Consider the following 22,200-nt stretch of genomic DNA (forward strand, 5'->3'; position numbering starts at 1 on the left):
CACACACAGTATAGTTGTACAGTTCCGATATGTACTGATACACAAGCACACACAGTATAGTTGTACAGTTCCGATATGTACTGATACACTAACACACACAGTATAGTTGTACAGTTCCGATATGTACTGATACACTAACACACACAGTATAGTTGTAAAGGTCAGATATGTACTGATACACAAACACACACAGTATAGTTGTAAAGTTCAGATATGTACTGATACACAAACACACACAGTATAGTTGTACAGTTCCGATATGTACTGATACACAAACACACACAGTATAGTTGTACAGTTCCGATATGTACTGATACACAAACACACACAGTATAGTTGTACAGTTCCGATATGTACTGATACACAAACACACACACTATAGTTGTAAAGTTCAGATATGTACTGATACACAAACACACACAGTATAGTAGTTGTAAAAGTCAGGCATGTACTGACACATGCAGTATTGTTAGAGAGCACATGGTGTGATGTAATGTCTCTAGCATTGAGCATTTGGCAGTTGGTTTTTGAGAAATCCAGGAGATAAACTTGTGCATTTCTATTATCATGTGCTTTATGGCTTTAGACCATTTAAACTATTGGGAAAATGTAATGACCAAACAAATGTGTGAAATAATTATGGGTACCATACATCCAGCACCTAACAGGTCAAGTTTGCAAATGGTCATTTGAATTCATTGTTAGTCATGTCCAGCAAATATGGGGTCATTGGTGTGAATGCTGTTTAAATCATGGAAACATTGCTTTCATTCCTTTTACATTTTCAAACTGATAAACGAACTCTCGTGTTTTACATTCAGATGTGTCATATCATCTGTACCACACACTATCATGATGGATTGATCACATAACATTATATACGACAGGAGGGGTCATATGTCAGATTGATCACACTTGACATGAACAAGACAGGAAGGGTCATATATCAGACTGATCACACTTGACATACATAAAATATGAAGGGTCATGCAATTTGTTTCATTTCTTTCAGATTTTGATCTTTGAGCAGCATGCACCTGGAAAACAGATTACATTCCAATCAGAACCAATCCTGAGCAAGTTAAAGGAGATATAAATTAAACATTACAGACCTTTAGTAACATTCCAGAGGATACAGATGTGATTTGTTTGAGATTATATATGTGAGAGCATCAATTATGCAGACTTCTATTTTGGTCTGACTGAAAGGGTGACCGTATAAGTTTGAGAAAAATTCATAAAAGTCATTATTGTTGAGGGGAAGAATCTGTAGTATTTGTAGGATTATAGAGGGATTTGTTAGAAATTTTTTGTGTAGGATTATAGAGGGATTTGTTAGAATTTTTTGTAGGATTATAGAGGGATTTGTTAGAATTTTTTGTAGGATTATAGAGGGATTTGTTAGAATTTTTTGTGTAGGATTATAGAGGGATTTGTTAGAATTTTTTGTAGGATTATAGAGGGATTTGTTAGAATTTTTTGTAGGATTATAGAGGGATTTGTTAGAATTTTTTGTAGGATTATAGAGAGATTTGTTAGAATTTTTTGTAGGATTATAGAGATTTGTTAGACATATTTTTGGTAGGATTACAGAAGGAGTTGTCACTCATTTTTTGTACTATTTCTAGAGAGATTTGTTAGACATTGTAGAAATATAGAGGAATTTATTGAACATTTTTTGTTGGATTATTGAGGAATTTGTTGAACATTTTTAATACGAATATAGAGGGACGTGTTATACATTTTCAGATGGATTTCTTTTATTGGATTATGTACTATACATTGGTATATTGCATTACAATAATTTTTGAATCAGTAAATTATGCAAAAATTTATGAACAGCAGTGGCAAGATACATTTAAGTAAATCTGAGAAAGTATCATACAAATTCATTTTGTCATGGTAGTTTTAGCTCTACAGGTCATAGACTAGAAAAGCTTGTGGAATGGAATGTTGTCCATTGTCAATCCTTTGCCTGTCTATCAATAAACTCAACTTTGTTATCACTACATCTCCTAAACTACTTTAAAAATTACCAATAAACTGTACACATGCTTTCTTCCCAGTCTTTGTAGTTGGACCTAAATGAAAATGGTGCCAATCAGACATCCCTTATGGCTGCAAGTTCTTCAGAATCTCTTGTGGATAGTCATACATGAAAATGGTCTGATCTGACATCCAGTATGGTTGCCATGGTAGTCATACATGAAAATGGTCTGATCTGACCCCTGGTATGGTTACCATGGTAGTGATACATGAAAATTGGCTGATCTGACACCCGGTATGGTTGCCATGGTAGTCATACATGAAAATGGGCTGATCCGACATACAGTATGGCTGCCATGGTAGTCATACATGAAAATGGGCTGATCTGACACCCAGTATGGTTGCCGTGGTAGTGATACATGAAAATTTGCTGATCTGACACCCGGTATGGTTGCCATGGTAGTCATACATGAAAATGGGCTGATCTGACATACAGTATGGCTGCCATGGTAGTCATACATGAAAATGGGCTGATCTGACACCTGGTATGGTTGCCATGGTAGTCATACATGAAAATGGGCTGATCTGACACATGGTATGGCTGCCATGGTAATCATACATGAAAATGGGCTGATCTGACACCCGTTATGGTTGCCATGGTAGTCATACATGAAAATGGGCTGATCTGACACCCATTATGGTTGCCATGGTAGTAATCTTGAAAATCTTTTTCACTAATCCTCATTGAAAATTCATATCTACATGGAGTTTTCTTCAGAAGACTTCTTACGATGTCTAGTTGGTCTAAACAAAAACAATGCTGCAAATCCTGTTATCAATACTCATTAACAGAAACCATCGAAACATGTTTTTTTTTACCATTAAACTTCTTATAGTGTCTAGTTGGTCATAAATATGATGAGAATGTGACCTCCTTTATGACCACCATGGTGGCCATATTGAAAGTTGTTATCAATAATTTTGGATGAATTGTAATAATGAGACAGGTTTCTCATAGAAAGACACTTATGATGTCTGATTGGTCCTAAAAGATAATTCTGCCAGTCTGATATTGAAAAGGGCCACCAGTCTTGAAATATTTTGTTATCACTACTTTCTAATGGATGGGTCATATCAACATAGGGTTATCCCAGTAGGGTGTCAGTCTCTATGAAGGAATCTTGTTGAAAAATGTTTCCATTTTTATGCTGCATATACTGTATATTTTGTTCATGTTACTGCTGTGTATCTTTTTGAAATAGTACTTAGCCTTTATTTATTATTTCTGTGCAGCTGTGGGAATCAAGGAGACTATGGACTATGACGTTTATAAATTATTTTGGGGGTTTTTTTTGTGTGTAAAGATGAGTAAAATTTAGCATGTTAAAATACCAGTTATATGGTATACAAAATGATAAATTATTAACTTTCTGGGGAAAAATGTGCAGGTTTCATCTGTTGGGACTAAATACATCATGACAGCTGGCCATCCTGCAGAAGGTTTATTTCTACTTTAACCACTATAGTCTTGCCATGTTTTGGTCTGTCTTGATTGTTGTTTAGTCAGTCATTGCTTGTTTTCTATGAAACGGGTGGGATATACTGTATTTTGGGTACATGTATGGTATTTACATATGGTACATGTATTTATATGGAAAATGATGTATCTCTCCTTAAAACACAGCTATGACCTTGGTGAAGGATCTGCATCAGCACTTTATAATTATCACATCAATACTTTAACCATGACCACCTCTGTAAACTTCTCTAACTTCACTGATTTATACCAGAATATCAAAGTAATGTATCTCATCCACTGGTCTTCTCTGTCACTAGATGGAGTATATATGTGTCGATGACATGTCTTGACTGCCTCCCTGTTTCAGACACTCATGGGATTTCTTGACTGGCTGTCTGGTCCAAAGAGTCATAAGCAACATTTTAGTCAGTGGTACAGAAGATATACCATCTAGGAAAACAACATTTACAAAAGCGTCATTCAGGTCAGGAAAAGTTGAAGGGGGCCATTAGATCCCCATTACCTTATGTTTTTTAAAAATTAAAAATACCAAATTCCATATCAGAAATATGTGTATGGAGTATACAGTGTACAAAGGGGGAGATTACTGGAAAATGGCAGAAAAATCAGTCACACACTAGACAAAATAGAACCATGTCAAAAGCATTATTACACCTTGATGGAATTATCTGTACAATTTCAGAAAAAGAATTAGTGAGTTCAGGGTTGAAAAAAGAAACTTGAGAATGTCAGGCCAAGAACAAGTAATCTCAGTGGAGTCATTGTAATAAACACTATGATGGAGAGTGATGTACAGATGATGTCATTGTAATAAACACTATGATGGAGTGTGATGTACAGATGATGTCATTGTAATAAACACTCTGATGGAGTGTGATGTACAGATGATGTCATTGTAATAAACACTATGATGGAGTGTCATGTACAGACAATGTCATTGTAATAAACACTGATGGAGTGTCATTTACAGCTGATGTCATTGTAATAAACACTATGATGGAGTGTGATGTACAGCTGATGTCATTGTAATAAACACTATGATGGAGTGTGATGTACAGATGATGTCATTGTAATAAACACTATGATGGAGTGTGATATTATGAAAATATGGTCATAAGATAATTAAAAGAAAAGAGTGAGAAGCAACAAGCCATGCAAAAATCAACAAATAATTTATTTCCCTAGAATACAAATGTTAAACTGTAAAACAGGAACTTGGGGTATTGCAAATTAAATAACACATAGTCCTAGAATTACTAATACAAGTCCTAATCATTAAAGTTCTGAATAATTTAGTGGTAATTAAGACACTATCCGATGCTGGAAGTGTTCATGTGCCTGTGGTGGCCTGTGTCATAGTGATGTGCCAACAGTCTTTTGTTTTATCACAATAATTTGATTCAAGAATATATCCTTATTTGAATTTCACTCAAAATCCAAGTTTATGTTTATTTTTTAGCACTTTATATTTACAAAGAAGTATAACTTCATTAAATTATTTGAATAAATAACTTCCGGCCCAAATTAAAAACTGGACACAACAATAACACAACTGATTCTGCCCAGATCTTACAGCATGAATGATTTTTCCACTAAAAAGCTAAGACTAAAAGAAGAGCCATGATCTAGGACAAAAGTTCATTTTTAGAAAAATCTTGGTTATAGTTAGAAAGGTTGTTTGTAAAATTGTTGTGCACATATTTTTGTGTGTGCATTTTTTGTAGATATACCATGTTCGTTGATGGTCATATCTTTATTTTTATTGTCACATTCTTTAAGCTTGTATTTTATCTCAGCTTTATCTCAGATTTGAATAAAATATCTGAAAACAAGAGATAGGGTAGCACAATATACAGAATTTACATTTCATTTTAAATTCTCTATCAGTAGTATAGACAACATGTCAATAATTAATTGTGCTATTCAAACAACTTTGATTTGTGACATTTAGATGAAATTGTTAACAAGTCATGCCTAAAACTTTACAAATTCTATATACATGTTCTGAAAAAAATCTAATCAAACTGTTATTTTGTGTTGGCAGAGAATACCTACGGTACTCCATTGATTTATTGCTCACCTTTATACAGTCAAGAAAATGGAAGTAAAAATAAGATAATGGAAAACTGGGGTGTCCTTTGCATTTATGTGTATTGAACAACTATTTCAAATTTTCATTAAAATATAAAGATGATGATTGTATGTATGTATGTATGTAATGATGTATGTATTTACACTACTCCCTCAATAACTTGTGCCTGGATAAATCACAAACCCATTTATAACATTGGGTCAGGCATGTATCCCATATATTAAACTAGAAAATAGACCCCAAAATTTGCCACCATTTCTTGAATGTAAACAAAATCGTGATGAAAACCTTGATATATCGCTTGTTTTATTGTCAAAAATGGTTGATAGTACCCGGAAATTTTAATCAACATCATGAAAAACTCAACTTTTAATAAAAAGTCATATATTTAGTTCAGTTTTCCTTCCAAACAGCAATCTCAGTTTACTGTAAAATATTTAAGAAAATTTTGATCAATGAAAATTTTACAAATGCCATGAGGTGGCAACACTTTAATAAATAAATTACAATTAAATGAACTTTTGTTAAGTGACATTCATGGTTTTACTTATCTTTTCATTTAGTTCCAGTGTAATCATCATAAATGCAACATGCCCTCTAGTGTGTGTATGTGTGATTTGGATTTTTAACGTAACTTTAACAATTTTTCAGTCATATCGCTACAATGTCTGCATTGTGGCAGTTTATAGTGATGTCTAGCAGTGTGGCATCATGCTGCAGACATGTAGCATGATGTCTCACCCAGTCACATTATCCTGACACCGGGCCGACCAGTCCTAACACTAACCTCTTAATGCTGAGTGCCAAGCGAGGCAGCTGTTAGTACCATTTTTGTAAGTCTTTGGTATGACTCGGCCGGGGATCGAATCCACGACCTCCTGCATCCAAGGCGGATGCTCTAACCACTAGGCCACCGGAGCGGTTACGTGCCCTCTAGTATTCAGACATAAAAGGTATCAATCTACCTTAAGCATTTCTGTGAAAAACATTTTAATGTGCCAACCAATTCTGACTATCTGAAGTACATGATATATTGTTACATTCAGTTAAAAGCAGACCTGTTTTGTATTAATTCATCTTTGTATCAAAAAAAATAAAGGGGCTGGAACAAAAGAAAGGTTAAAAGGCATGCAAATCATAACAGAATAAGAGCAAGATTCAGTTGTGTGTCAGGTCAACTCATTTCAGTTGCTCAATTGAACACAATTAAACTACCTTAAATTAGCCTACTTAATTTAGAATTTGATCACAGCAGTGCAACGAAGCAAAATATATGATTCATTATGGAGAGGCAAGTTCCAGAGTCTGTAGTGAACTTAAAATTCCTGAATTGGCAGTCAGGGATTTCCTCAACAAAATAATTTAGGTGATTTGATAATACTGGTAAGTGATCAAGTTAATATCTGCTGTTATATGATCAGTTGTACATGGTGTATGTTTGGCAAATGGCAGTGGTGGCATAAAAGTATAAATTAGATGATACAAACAAATAGAACACAAAAACTGATTGGCTTAAACTATGTCAAGAAATTGAGTGGCATGATGTCATGGGATCACAATATGAAATGCAATTTTACTAAATCTTAAAACTTATGATTAATGTTTATTCTTTAAAATATATTACCCAATCATTAGGAGAACTACCACATCACAAATCTTTCCCTTACAGGTTAAAACTTTTTAGCTAAAAGCTAAAAGTTTTCTGCCCACTTAGGTAGCAGCTAGATAGAGTGATCTCCTCTTGATATCAGCATTGGTGCCAAATCCTGCAAAATTTTCAGTTACTATTTCATCTTGTGTTGATTATTGTGTTCTCTACAAATCGAGAGGCCTCGCAAAATCCATGTAAGCAGTTTCTACATCAAAACAAAGTGGAATAGTTTTATCTTTGAAGGGAAGTATACTCCATCTATAAATTTCCAGCTTTTCTAGTCTTCCTATCACTGATAAATGTTTCCTAACTTTATCCCATCTTTATACACTTAGGCAGATTTGGTACATACTTGAAAACACTAAAATGGTTCAACTTTTTTTGACTGGACCTTTTATTTCTCCCTTAGCACTCAGCAGTTTGTCATTGGGCTTTCTCCTTAAAAATACAAATGTCAGTGTTGATCAAATGCATTCTATTACTATACCCACATTTTTACAATCAGCATTTTATTTGGAACAGGTAAACATATCGTTGAATTCAGTAAGTGTGAGTCACCAGCAATTACTATGATCGGAGATTATCTCTGGCCTTCCTCACTAAGGAATGCAGTTTTAGGTTTCACATTGGGGTTTCTTAAGTGGCAGCACTGTTGATGGAGTGTCATGTGTCAGTTAAAGGTTTTTGTGAACCTTTAAAGGCCAAATTTTAAAAGCAGGGTCATCCCAGAGATCCCCAGGTGGCCAACTCTGATTTCCATGAAATTATTTTGAGGTGTACGTCTATCCTTACTGTGATTGGTGAAATTTGCCGCTGATATATTTGAAATTATTCTGCTGCAATTTCACTGATTTTTTAATGACAAATCGACTAAAATTGGTGGAAAAACGATGAATTTTGACTAAATTTCACTAAAATCTCAGAAAATCAACACACAAAAATATTATAATCAGAATAAAATTAACTTTTACTTTTCACAATCACTAGTCATAACATTCATTGTCATCACTAGTGGCATTGTTACTAAGTCACTTTCGTAAGTAACAGCATTTTCGTTTTCATGATCAGCTATTATCTTTCTCTGTTGACTTATGCACGTGTTTATAATCTTTCATTTCATATTCATCAGATAATTTTGATCTAATATTGTCAATTGTGATCGAAAGCGGGACGAATTTCTCTACTTCTGTATCTTTCACTGCTGATAAAGATTGTAACATAACTTGCTGGATGGTTTTAATTAATTTGTATTCCGCCAATAGTGTGTATCCAACCTCAAATTTACGATTTTGTAATGATTCAAAATCAGACATAATTTTTCAGGATAAATTTTTATACCGTCATGTTTTCTTTTTTTAATTGCTGCAAAAATAGCATTAATATTTTCAAAAATTATATATAGTATTCCTCAACCAAAACGATACAGTTAAATTGTGTAATATAGTGCAAACACAGTCTCTAGGTTACAAAATAAATGTTTCACTTACCTCAGTTCACTTTCAAATTCAGCTCCAGTCTGACTGGGGATAGAGAAATTCTCTGCTTTTATAGTTGTGAACAAACCCATGCAAATGTTCCAGAAAATTATGTAATTAAGGTAGTCTGACAATCCCCATCTCTAGAATGTTCTATACTTTTTATAGTCACTTGGGTTTTAGAACTCAGTTATGTAATTTTCTGGAACTTTCTGCTTATAGACTATAAAACGGAGAATTTCTCTATCCCCAGTCAGACTGGAGCTGAATTCGAAAGTGAACAGAGGTAAGTAAAACCTTTTATTAAATACATTATGTTAATTATGACAATTAATTAATTCCGATGACAAAGGGAGGTAACTACTAAATATTGAAATTTAATAGAGGCATCAGAAAATAAATATTTTTTTGTTTCGATATTCTCGTGGCAGGAAAAATGCACTTAATATATATTTTATAGTAATTTGGTACACTTTCACCATTGATGATAGAAGCTTCAGAATGGATAAATTAAATGTTCTACCTTGATATTTAACTCGATGCTGATACACCAATATGTCCTTGCGAGTGGGGAAACTTCCATAATTACAATATTATGTAGGATTCTGGACGTTTCCCCAGTGACAAGACATATGTGAGGATCTATTTTTTCATCAAAGAAGCCTATCTTAATTATCTTAATGATTATGATGATACAAAAAGAAAAAAATTAAATGGTTAAAAATATAATTGAGATAACTACTTGATTAACGAGACAGTCTCCTTTCAAAAATAATGAAAAGTTATTTTTTTGTTTATACTTTTACGAAGAAATAAAACGATCTGGTAATATGATTTGTGACTAAATGTATAGAACGCGGTACAATATTAAAATATTTACCACATGCACTCATTGATTGAAATATTATTTCTTCGCCAGTCTTTATATTTGTAGATACAACTGATCTTGCAATTTTTTAATGTTTGCCAGTATTTCCAAATCTGCAATTTTGGCTCTGAGTGACAGCTCGCAGATTAGATAAATTGTTATTGATTTTGATACCACTGATATGATCTATCACAAGACCATCTTCGATTACTCCGTGGAAACACTCGTATATAAATTTATGGCAAAGATATATTTTATTCTTCCCGGTACTGAATATGAGATCACCAATATTAATGACATGACCGACTGTTTTTTTTGGTTAACAATGCCTGATTACACGATTTGCTTCATAATTTATAATGATTGGGCGTTTGACATTCATTTTCCATTTTATATAATAATATCATTTGTTTAAATAATAATTTGTCTAAATCATTACTTTGAAAATCTTGCTAGATAATCTTCTGCACTTTTTATAAATTTGTCATTATTGTCGTTTTTTAAAAATTATATCTTTTCAGTTCTCTGTATTTTTTTACCTCCACATTGCACACACAACCGCGTTTCTCCTTCAACTCCAAGACCACATTTCAAACATGGTTTGGTTCTAGACTTCCGTTACGAATGCTTTGTAAATGATATCTGCAGAATTCGATTTATGCAAGCTTTGTTACAAGGAGTCGTTGAACCTGTCATTAACCACTTGCATTTTTTCTTTGTTTGAATATATATATATATATATATATATATATATATATATATATATATATATATATATATATATATATATATTTGTCTTAATTATATAATTATAATGTTGATGTATTTGAGAGATTATTCACAATTAAGCCTTCTAAAGATAAACGTAATCTTGACAGAATAACCCCTGACTTACCGAAAAAAGCTCTGGTTGATCCGACGAAGTAAACTTTCATTAATAAAATTTATGACGCCAATAAAGAATTTACCAAAGATGGCGCATCTCGTTTGGTCAACGTTTAAAATCATACACAACACCAAAGGTGTCGATGCTACGATGAACGACAAACGAGCGGTAACGATCATTAATTATCTCGACAATCGAAAATATTTTTTCAGAGTAAAGTTTATTAAGGAAGTAGACGATACTTGGTATACCTGTGAGAAACATGACCTTGTCCTTCATAATGAAAAAAATGCTGTCTGTTATTGACAAACCATATTGTGAAAGCGCGTATCCTGTAACAGTAGTTATCTACGGGTTATATCCGATAAATGATAAACCGTAACTTAATAATTTAAAACCAATGAAATTTTCAAGGCTAAATTGTGTAGCCGAGTGAGTAACCGAACATTTTACCGTTTCGACTCATGGAAATGGTCTAACGGATAAAAGACGTAAAATAAGAAATGAGTGGGGAGAAACAGTTAAAGATACCGGAGCATCTGTCAAAGATGTCGCTGAGCTAGGAAAGAAACTAAAATTCCCAATAACCGTAAAAACGCTAATGAGAGATTCTGTATGAATCAAAATAAAAATCATAAGGAGCTTCGATCGAAATTATTGATCATAATGCGCATGCGTGGACTAATGCACTAACGATATTGCTACAAAGTCAAACTGTTAAATTTTTATAACAATATATTCGATTTTATTTACGAAATAAGTAAAACGATCCTGTATCGGTATGGTTATTTCAGAGTTCTGATGATGGAAAATATGATCAGTTTGTACGACCTAATGGCGTTATTTATCGCACAGAATCTCTCCAGGAAGAAATTAAAAAATTTACGTTAAAATATACTGATGATCCTGAACAATTACTTAATAATTGTTTTACAGTTCCGTCAGTTGTGGCTCATTTTTCTGGAGAGAAAAATTCGTGGAAGCCAACTCGGTTTGATTTTCTTAATGATATAATATCGAGTTGTGTCGAATACGGACATGCTGGATTATGGAATAGTAAATAGGATCATAAAGAAGTTTTCTTGGTATGGGAGAGTGTTCAAAGTATTTTGAGCGATTTGGCCATGCCACACACATAAAGACCAGAGTATCGATAAACAGACCATTACCAGGTTTTGACCTGACTGGATTTGTTTGTATCAAGTCATTTTGCTAAAGTCTTCATCCAGTTTGTTATGTCTGTTTTGGAAAACATTTTTGAGTTTAAAAATTCTGAAACATCTAAAGTATGAAACAATTCTGTCATATAAAACGAATAGTAATAAAGAATACTTAAATTTCATTACCTTTACAGCTGGAAATTTGCTCCCATAAAGGTGTTAACACCTCTTAGTCCCATCCAACATATATGGTTGGTTAGCACATAGAAGTGGCACCCTGGTTTTTTCCAAATAGTGTTGTATGCTATGGGTTTCTCTTTCAACTCACCAATGTGTTATAAATGTTTGCGTTATAAAATTAATAAAATAGTATAAATAATTTAGCATGGTTACTCTTTGTTTTGTTCATCAAATGTTATTGGTTTGATTATCCCTTTGAGGTTTGGAGAGAATGTACTATCTTCCCTTTGCCTAGGTTGGCAGTGGGCCTGATTTCCATTTTCTCACATGAACGTAGGAGAGAACTAGCTCCCTCTAAAGTTACATAAACTTTGAGGTAGTTTTCTTCCCCTTATTTTGACATATTAGTGACTCTGCCAGAGTCAGTAAAGTCCAGTGTGTGTTGTTGTGGTGTTGATGTTGTATATTGTCCCCATAGTTGTGTATGGACGGCCTTATCTGGATCAAATTCATCTCAGTTTTTTTTCCTTATTTAAGGCTTAACATTTTTGAAATAGGCTTTGCCTTTAAGTCCAAATGATAAAATAATAAAGTGTCTATACTTCATTGTTTTACTGTTTGTGAGTGCGTGTTGATTTGTGTCTATTTTATGCCTTAGCATAAGTTACTTGTTTATTGTGTGTATCAAAAGGTTTGGTATATTTTGTGCCATATCACTTGTTGTTTGGTTAAATCTAGATTTTCCATTAGGGATGAGTATTTATTTTATATTTGCATTTTTTTGTGTATTTAGTATTTGTTTTATGTGTTGGTTATATGAGTAGGTACCTTGGCACCTCATGTACAAAAAGCTTAATTTTGGACATAGTTTAGTTGCTCGGCTTGGGATTATGTGTACCAAATAATATATATAAATAATATAAACATACAGTTCAATGCACGGTCCGGGGCTACCGTGAATACTTTTTGTATGTGATATTGTGCCAAAGTGAGAATGAGTTCCAGATTATCTAAGAAATATATGCTACCTTAATTGCTTGTTAGTTTTTTGTTCCCGTAAAGGTGTAAGCTTCCTGACAAGACTCGTCATAATGTAAGTTGTTTATAGAGAATTTGCTCTATATGTATACTAGCTGTGACAGGTATGCCCAGCTGGGTACTTAGGTTTTTCCGCTACAGGCAATTTGCATGTGCAGCATGGTTTGAGTTTCACTCAGTATTTAGAAATAACTAGAGCCGAAAGAAAAAAAAACCACCTCCGAATGACGCTGTACGCAGCAATGAAACCCGAGTACATTTTGATAACAAATACACATTGATATAACTCATACACAATTCCATGACAAGCAGCTCCTGTGTCCCTCAAACATTTTTAATAGGGATAGGATTGGCCAAATCACCCAAGAGTAAGATAGAACCCTTCGATATGAATGGTTCATAATTCTCCATAATAGAATCGGACTGGGGTTTATTAGACTCAACAAATGTATAACTTTCAATGCATGACCGTGACCTTGACCTCTTAGAAATAAAACCATTTGGAATAGGTCGGTCTTGATTCTGATGCCTGTTTTTCTGACTGTAGCAATCAGAAACGTGTATTTTCTTCTTGCAATAGGTACACGTAGGAAGAGACAATGATCTTTAATCAAGGTTATCAGAAGCTTGATTTTTAGAAGTTGTGCTAGTCTGAGTTTAAGAAGGGCTTGTATTAGGCTGAAATACTTTTCTGCCAGAAGACTGTTGAGTAGAAGTCTTATTTGCAAAAGGAACATTATGAGTTAAATAATACTCATCCGCAGCTCGAACAGCATTTTCCAAGGTTTCATTAAGACTTAATGCCACTATGGACAGATTTTTTGAAATCTTCAAGTAATACAAGTTGTTCGAGACTTTCATAATCTCGAACTTTCTTGGCTAAACACCATCTATCAAATAACTGCTCTGTTTCCCTAGCAAGTTCGACATGAGTGTGTCCAGCTTCTTTTCTATAGTTTCTGAATTTTTGTTGACTGGCTCCAGGGATTAACTTATTACCCCTTAAGATGCATTCTTCAACCGTATCACAGTCACCACTTTGGTGAACTGACAGTGAACTGTAAATAACACTAGTTCAGTGCTCCCTTGGCCATTTCAAATGTTCAGCAACCGTTTCAAAACGAGCAAAATATTTGTCTAATTCTTTTTCTCTGAAATGAGGCACTAATCTAATATTGTTTACAAGATCAAAACTTAAATTTGTATTTGAAGTGGAAAATGATTTTCATTTGCCAGCTCCATTTCTTTTATTCTAAATTGATATTCCACATCTTTCTCTCCTTCTTTCTTATTTAATTGCATTTGCATTTGTTCTTTTTGTAATTGCATTTGTTTTTCTTTCTCTCTTTCCTGTCTCTCTCTCTCCTCTTTTTCAGATTGTAACTGCATTTGTTTTTCTTTTAACTGCATTTGTCTTTCTTTCTTTTTCTTCCGCTTGAAATTGCGTTTGTTTTACTCTTTCTTCTTCCTGAAGCTCCAGCTTCCTCAACTCCAATTCCATCTTATATTTCAATTTTAATTCCTTCTCTTTTATGTCAGAGTCTGATACAGACTGATCGAAACCAAAGCATTTTTATCCAAAACATTCTTACTGAACCAAAATAGTTCTCATTTCTTGTTTTGTTAAGGAAGCCTTTACCGCATAAAGATAGTATTTTCTGGCAAGTTGAATCAATTCATCTTTTTTGAAAAGATCTAATTGTTCCTGTGTAGGATTTGAAAGAAAGATTTCCACTTTTGATGATGTTTTAGAAAAAACATGGGGAATTCAAATTTAAAACAATCAACAAAGTGTTCTGAAATATCTTAGCCAAAATTCCAAATCCCGGACAAGCCCCAATTCGTATGTTACGTGTTTAGGCTCGAATAAACATCATCACAAAAAAGAGTGAAAATAACAAGCTTTGAAAAATTTAATAATTTATTTCCCATGAAAGATACTGTAAAAATACAAAAAATAAAAACTTACAGTTTCAAAAATCCAATCTACAAAAAAAATCCAAGAATAATCCACGATTTCAAGTTCGAGTCCTGACGAAGAATCCAAGATGGAAGGCGATGATGTATGCTGTATTCTGTTCAATGTTGTTGTCTACAGTTCATTGTAGTGCACTCAAATCATTTATACAGCCAAAAGTTTCTCGGAATCAGCTCGACTAATTGCGTACCCCCATTAAAGAGTTTTGACATGGACCCTTCATTGATATTTTATCTCTAGGAAGGAAGTCCTGGTGATATAGTCTTGGCTCTCTGGCCTATACCACAAAAGTTCATACCCTGTACCCTTAGGATGCCCCTTATTTGGATGATTCTTCTCCTTAACATTCGTCAGGTCTTGCTTCCTAGATCCAACAGAGGTAAAATGTAAACAAAGGGGCCATGTCGAAATTCTTTAAGGAGGTGAGGTAATGTCCCAACATTATACGTAAGATAAGAACAGAAAGCTTCGTAAAGGTCAGTGAGTTATTTGCTCGATTGTTGCATAATGTTACGGCATTGTAAATGTAATTATGTGCAGTATGTATATTTGCTTACTAGAATCGTTAGTTCGTAGAATTACCTTTGCATTAATTTACATGCGTACTTGAGAAATGAGCTATGATTATGTAGATTGCGAGCTCGTAGTCAGAATTAATATTGTAATTTGCTATCTGGTTACTTTGTGGTAAACTAGTGTATTTATTCATGTGATATTCTAGATTTTGCAACTGTTGAATTGAATTGTAACTTTAGAAATGGTTGCAGTGTGTAAAATTAAATAGTATGGATATTTGAATATCTGTGTACACTTGTGGGGGTGTAATGTACAGAAATGCGTCGGATTGTTGTGATATTGTTGAGAATAATGAGATTAAGAATTATATATATATATATATATATATATATATATATATATATATATATATATATATATATATATATATATATATATATGTATGTATATATACATTGAAGTGATGCAATTTAGTGATGTCTGTATGTTAAGTAGGTTACCACTCTTTATTGCAACGTTGTTTTCTATAAGAACGTGTGTGGCTTTTGATGTGCATGAATGCGTGACTGAAGATGTAGATATCCTTTATCTAATGATTGATTGATTGTTGATGTAGTGTGAGGCGAGATGGCTAACACAAATGCTAACATCTTTGTGTTTTTCGTAGGAATCTTTTGGGGACAGAACTAAGTCCCGAGTCTTAGAGAGGGAGACAGGATAGAGCAAGGCAGTAGGCAGAGAACAAACCTAGTTGCTATATATATATATATATAGAGAGAGAGAGAGAGAGAGAAGGAGGAGAAAAAGGGACAAGAAGGGGAAGCGTACAGGAATAACATAGTACGGAGAACGCCGGATGGAGGAAAGGAATTGGCGGAGTAAACACAGATAAGTAGAAACCAAGTACAGGGGACAGCCATCGTCAGGACTTCCATCGTGGATGGACTCAATCCCTAGAGATAACATATCGAAGAAAAGACTCGTGTCAAAGCTGTTAAGAGGGGAAGTAATAGCCCAACTGAATAGGTCCGATACCAGCTTCCTACGGCATATATTGTATTCGATCTCTTTCATCTAGTCGACTTGGTTCAACAAAATTTCTTCTAGTTTTTACTACTTTTAGAACGGATCACTAATTAGATGCTGTCCAGGAGCAGTTGAAATCAAAATCCTCCGAGTTGGAGTACAATTAATAAAAACAATACCATCTATTAATATTTGTGTGTTTTCCATACCCGGAACACATAAGGTGCCATTTATTTCACTCTTTTCTCTCAACGAAATTCATCAAGATATCCTTCCCAGGTGGACTCTATCCCCTATAGATAGAATATCAAAAGAGTACAAAGAGGTGACGTAATGGCCCAATAGTAAACTTAAGGTATAATCTTAAGGCATGTGTTCTGCTGTTTGACTTCCTTTATCAAACCGCTAATTTCTCGAAATTGGCTCAATGAATTTTCTTCAAAACTTTCCAACTGTTAGAACGGGTCGTTAATTTAATACTGTCCAAGAGATGTTGAAATCAAAATCCTCTAAGTTGGAGCACAATCAGTACAAACCAGTGATACAATCTATTAACATTTGCGTGTTTTTCATACGTGGTACATACCATTCGCACCTTATTTCATTCCTATCTTGACGAATTCATCAGGACTCCCTTCGTGGATGGACTTGATCCCCTAGAGGTAAAATATCAAATAAAGGTCCATGTAAAATCTCTTAAGAGGGACGTATTGACACAATAATATATGTATGATCTCATCTTCTGATGGCAAGCGTTGCACTCGACTTCATCTATCTAGCCGAAAGATTCTCAAAATCGGCTTAACGAATTTTCTTCAAACTTTTCCTACTGTTGCAACAGGTCCCCTTTTAAATCCCGACCAAGAGACGATGAAATCAAAATAATCTAAGTTGGAGTACTCTTAGTACAAACTAGTGATACCATCTATTCACATTTGTGGGTATTTCATACACGGGATATAGAGCGCCCTGTACTGAGCTGTTTCCTCTCAACGTAATACATCAGGACTTCCGTCATTGGTGGTCTCTATCCTCTAGCAGTAAATATCAAACCTCATTGAAAAGGGTACGTAATGGCCCATATGTAAACGTAAGATATAAGCTTACAGCATGTGTTCTGCTCTCTTACCCTTATCTAGCCGCTAGTTTCTCAAAATTAGCTCCACAAATTTTCTTCAACCCTTGATTACTGTTAGAACTGGTCCCTAATTAGATAATGTCTGAGAGACGTTGAAATAAAAATCCTATAAGTTGAAAAACAATCAGTACAAACTAGTGATATGATATGTTAGCATTTGCGTGGTTTTCAAACCTGATATCCATCGGACACCCATTATTTGGCAGTTTCCTTTGGACGAAATTTGTGAGGACCTCCATCGTGGATGGATCTATCCTCTAGAGATAAAACATTAAAGACTGGTCCATTTCAAAACCCTTAAAATGGGACGGCATGTGTTGTACTCGACCAAATGTCTCCAATTGCAAATTTCACGAAATTGTCAAGCAGAAGTTTTTTTTTTTACACCTTTCCTACAGTAAGAACGGGTCCTATTTTAGATACTGTCCAAGAGACGTTGAAATCAAAATCCTCTAAGTCGGAGTACAATCTCTACTAACTAGTAATATATTTATTAACATTAGCGTGTTCTTCATACCCGGTACCCAAAGGGCACCCCCTATTTCGTTGTCTCCTTTCGACGAAATTCATAAGGACATCCTTTGTGGGTGGTCTCTATCCCCCGAGATATATCAAAGAAGTGTCTATGTCAAAAAAAGGTGTAATCTATCTCCTCAAGTCCCGAATTTCTCAAATTTAGCTCGACCAATTTTGTATGTATTTTCCTGCTGTTAGAACTGTTAGATAATGTCCAAGAGGAGTTTATATCAAAATCCTCTAAGTGGAGGTTCCATTGGTACAAACTATTGATACAATCTATGAATATGCGAGTGTTTTTCACACCCGGTACCTGTTGGATACCTCTTATTTCGCTCTTACGACACGACAAAATTCGTCACGACTTTATTTGTGGATGAACTCTATCCTCTAGAGATAAAATATTAAAGAAGGGTCTATATCAAAACTCTAAAGAGGGGGGAGGCGACGTAATGGCCCAACTGTACAACGGTAGATGTTGTACTCGACCTCCTTTCTCTAGCAGCGAATTTCTCGAAATCGGCTTGGCGAATTTTCTTCAAACTTTTCCTGCTGTTAGAATGGGGCCCTATTTAGATACTTTATGAGAGGCGTTGAACTCAGAATCCTCTAAGTAAGGGGTCAATTAGTTCAAACTACTGATATAATATATTAACAACTGAGTGTTTTTCCTACCCGGTACACATCTGGCGTCTTTTATTTCCATTTCCCCTCGACGAAATTCGTCATGACTTCTTTCGTGGATAGACTCAATCCTCCTACAGATAAAATGTCAAAGAAGGGTCTATGTCAAGCTCTTTAAAGAAGGGACTCGATGGCCCAAATATGTACGTAAAATACAATTTTCATATGGAATAATCTTGTACCGGACCGCCTTTATGTGGTTGCGACTCTCGTGAAATTGACACAACGTATTTATTTGTTTTTTTAAATTTTAATTTTAGCACAGTTGCCTATCCATGTGCTGTCCAACAGGCGTTGAAATCAAAATCCTCTAATCAGAAGTTCAGTTAGTACAAACTCTTGATTCAGTCTATTAATCTATGTGTGTTTTTTATACCTGGCATGCATCAGATGCACCTTATATCGCGGTTTGCTATCAACGAAATTTGCCAGGACTTCGTTCGAGAGTTGACTCTATCCCTGTCTTACTATATCTTCATCTAGCAGTAGATTTGTTGAAATCACCTCAACAAATTTAACAAAAAACAAAAAAACCTTCTGCTACTGTTAGAATGTGTACCTAGTTAGACAATATGCAGGATACGTTGCAATTAAAATCCTCGTAGCAGGTGTTTAGTTAGTACAAACTATCGATACAGTATATTAATATTTGCGTGTTCTTGTTTTTGTTGGTTGTTTTTGGAGGTGGGGGTGAGGTAATACCAGGTACCTATAGGGCGTCTCTTATTATGCTGTTTCCTCTCGAAGAAATTCATAAAGACATTTTTCGTGGATGGACCTCTATCCCCTAGAGATAAAATGTAAAGAAAGGTCTATTTTATAATCTTACGGTATGTGTCGTACGAGACCTCCGTCATCTAGCTGATTTCTCGAAATCGGCTAAACGAAAGTTCTCAGGACTTCTTTTATTACTACACTATCCACTAGAGATAACATCTGAAGAAGGGTCCTTGTCAAATCTCTTTAAAAATTATACTTAGCGACCAAACTGTATAAGTAAGATATAATCTCCTTGTGGCAAGTGCTTTACCCACCCTCCACTCCCCTTTATAACCCCAATTTTTGGAAATCGGTTACATTCCCCAGTTCCAAGGACTTAAGACAATATTCAAGTCAACTGAAGGCTTCTTAAACTCGTAAATACTGCACATAATTTTCCTCTAAGGACATGAAGACCACGCAAGAGAAATATCCAATTTCACACTTGTATGTATTTTTTGTGATTTCACTTTTACTCGAGTCATTAGTAAGCTTTTCGAACCCGAATACTAATACTTAACGCCATGCATCACAATACACAACCCAAATGCCTAATGCAACTAATTAATCCTATATCAAATTACAAAACACATATTCCTATCAATATCCTAAACCATTCCTACATATAATCTGTGATCTATCTTCAGCTTTATATAGTACTCAAATTTCCCCAATCATGTTACAATTACACCAAAGCATGCCCTAAAAAGCTTTCATCTGCATTAACTAAGTGGTAACCAATTACACACTCAACTGGGAATAATGAATAAATTTTAAAAAAAACTTGGTGTGAATAAGGAATAGTATTCAAATGTATGTGAAAATACTTGAATTGGGAATAAGGAATAACTGGTTACTTATTCCTCATTGAATTGGGAATAAGGAACAGGTAACCAACTTAATTTCGCTCACAACGGCCTGGTACAAACCAGCCACTAACTGGATCTGAATAAGCCTGCACCCATTGAATCAAATGGTATCCACTGATATTTTCTTGGTTTACTCCAGGCGGCAATTTCATTGTCTACATTACACCTCAAAACTTGTCTACTGGTTGCCTCATTGCACGGACTTTCCGGTGACAATGAGCTGCATTGAAGTGGGGATAGTGAAAGCAAGCCGATACGGCAAAAGCTCTTTAATCATCTGGTTAAGCTCAGAATGTTTGCCTCGGTGGTCCAACAGTGTGGCATCATTGCAATCCACCCTAGTAATATTTTGCCGGAAATTGAGGCCAATGTTTTTATTGCGTGGGGAACCCTGTTCTAAAAATAGCTATATGCTGTACGTTTGGTCATTTTCAAAAAATTTTCATACACTTAAATAAGGCTCAAAAACTGAAACAAAATATTTTCTAAGCATCCAGATCCAATCAAAGGAATTAAGAACAATATTAAATAATTGCAAGTAACAGATTTTATGTTATGTTTTCTCTTGCGCCTATCACGGTATAAACAGTCAATTGCAGAATCAGAACGTGAGATTTGGCAGCACAGTTTATACCCCACAAACCATAAACTATATAAAAAAAACCCAGCAATATTAAATTATTAAATAAATGCTACATAAAACTATTAAATAAATACAGCAACTTCGTGTTCATGTACAAGGAATCGTTCTTATGTAGATTGAAAAAACGTGTTTCATTCATTGGTCTACAAATGTCCCCGATTACCATTGTTCCTGCCTAGTACTAATATTAGTACCTTTACTCGTACCTCGTCAACCACAACAAATCAAGTTGAGGCTAAAACATCATAGCTAAATTTAATGTAACACATAACACTATTGTTACAATTTTCTTAAGATTCTGATATTGCATGAAACAAAATTCAGGAAACACGCAGAGGAACTTCATTTCCAGTTAGGTATCTATTGTATTATTTTTTCTTACTTCTTAATTCTGCTGATTACTTGATTGGAAGGTTTTATCAAACACACACACACAAACACAAACAGAATAGGTATTGTCTTGAATAACTGGAAGCACGTTTTATTCTGCAACGAATGGGTATTTTGAGGCTCATATTTGTGTGTATTATGGGAGAGAACATGAAGACGGTTAGATGCTGCTGAGGCAAGTAAAGTGCCTTTCACAAGGGCACACAGTGATTTAGGACCATTTTCTTTTAGAACCAACTTACCATAATAAGTCTTCTGTTGAAAACATAATGTCGAGATAACCTTAAGTTCAGGAGTAGCCAAAACAAGATTTGTTTAAAATAGCTGTCATGACAACCAATTTTAATGTATTGGCACCGTTTTTGTTTTGGATCAATTAGGCATCATTAGAAGTCTTGGTGTGAACACCATGCCGTTATTATCATCCATCAATGGGGGCAGCAATAAGATGATTTTTTTAAATGGCCACCACAGTGGTAATATTGGTTTTTATGAAAATGTTTTGATATGACCATTTCTTCAGACGGGGTAGCAGTAATAAGATTTTCAAAATGGCCACTGTAGTTATATTGGATGTTCGAACTGCACCATTTTCATTATGTCTAAAGTTTCGTGGCAATCCTCCAAGGAATTTAGGGGCAGTAGCAATAACAAATTTATCCTAACACATCTCGGACGAAATGCCATCTTAAGCAGCACTAAGTTTATTCATGACAAACTAGACCTCAAGATATTCCATGGCAATCATTTAAGTAGTAAAGTAGTCACGATAACAGATGTGCTAACAGATAAACGACATGTCCTC

The 22,200-nt window shown here is 34.6% G+C and overlaps 1 protein-coding gene and 1 long non-coding RNA gene across 3 annotated transcripts in view; one reads left to right on the forward strand and one right to left on the reverse strand.

Annotated features, from left to right (window-relative positions):
- Positions 1-22,200, forward strand: part of LOC149796095 (beta-galactosidase-1-like protein 2) — a 222,225-nt gene that overhangs the window by 95,606 nt on the left and 104,419 nt on the right. The window contains exon 19 of one of the 2 annotated variants that reach the window (XM_089966016.1): positions 1,013-12,039. The exons of the other annotated variant lie outside the window; for it this stretch is intronic. Within the exon in view, the coding sequence (XP_089822142.1) occupies positions 1,013-1,096 (84 nt within the window). The 3' untranslated portion in view covers positions 1,097-12,039. Of the gene's footprint in view, positions 1-1,012; positions 12,040-22,200 lie in introns of those variants that run through there. 2 annotated transcript variants of the gene reach the window in all.
- The window catches only part of LOC149796096 (uncharacterized), a 30,553-nt gene continuing 23,132 nt past the window's right edge, over positions 14,780-22,200 (reverse strand). Inside the window, exon 9 of the long non-coding RNA XR_016422492.1 lies at positions 14,780-17,052. This is a non-coding gene — a long non-coding RNA (uncharacterized LOC149796096). The remainder of the gene's footprint in view (positions 17,053-22,200) is intronic.

This window comes from Sinohyriopsis cumingii, chromosome 7 (assembly GCF_028554795.1).
Source record: "Sinohyriopsis cumingii isolate HCF-2022 chromosome 7, ASM2855479v2, whole genome shotgun sequence".
NCBI lineage: Eukaryota > Metazoa > Mollusca > Bivalvia > Unionida > Unionidae > Sinohyriopsis > Sinohyriopsis cumingii.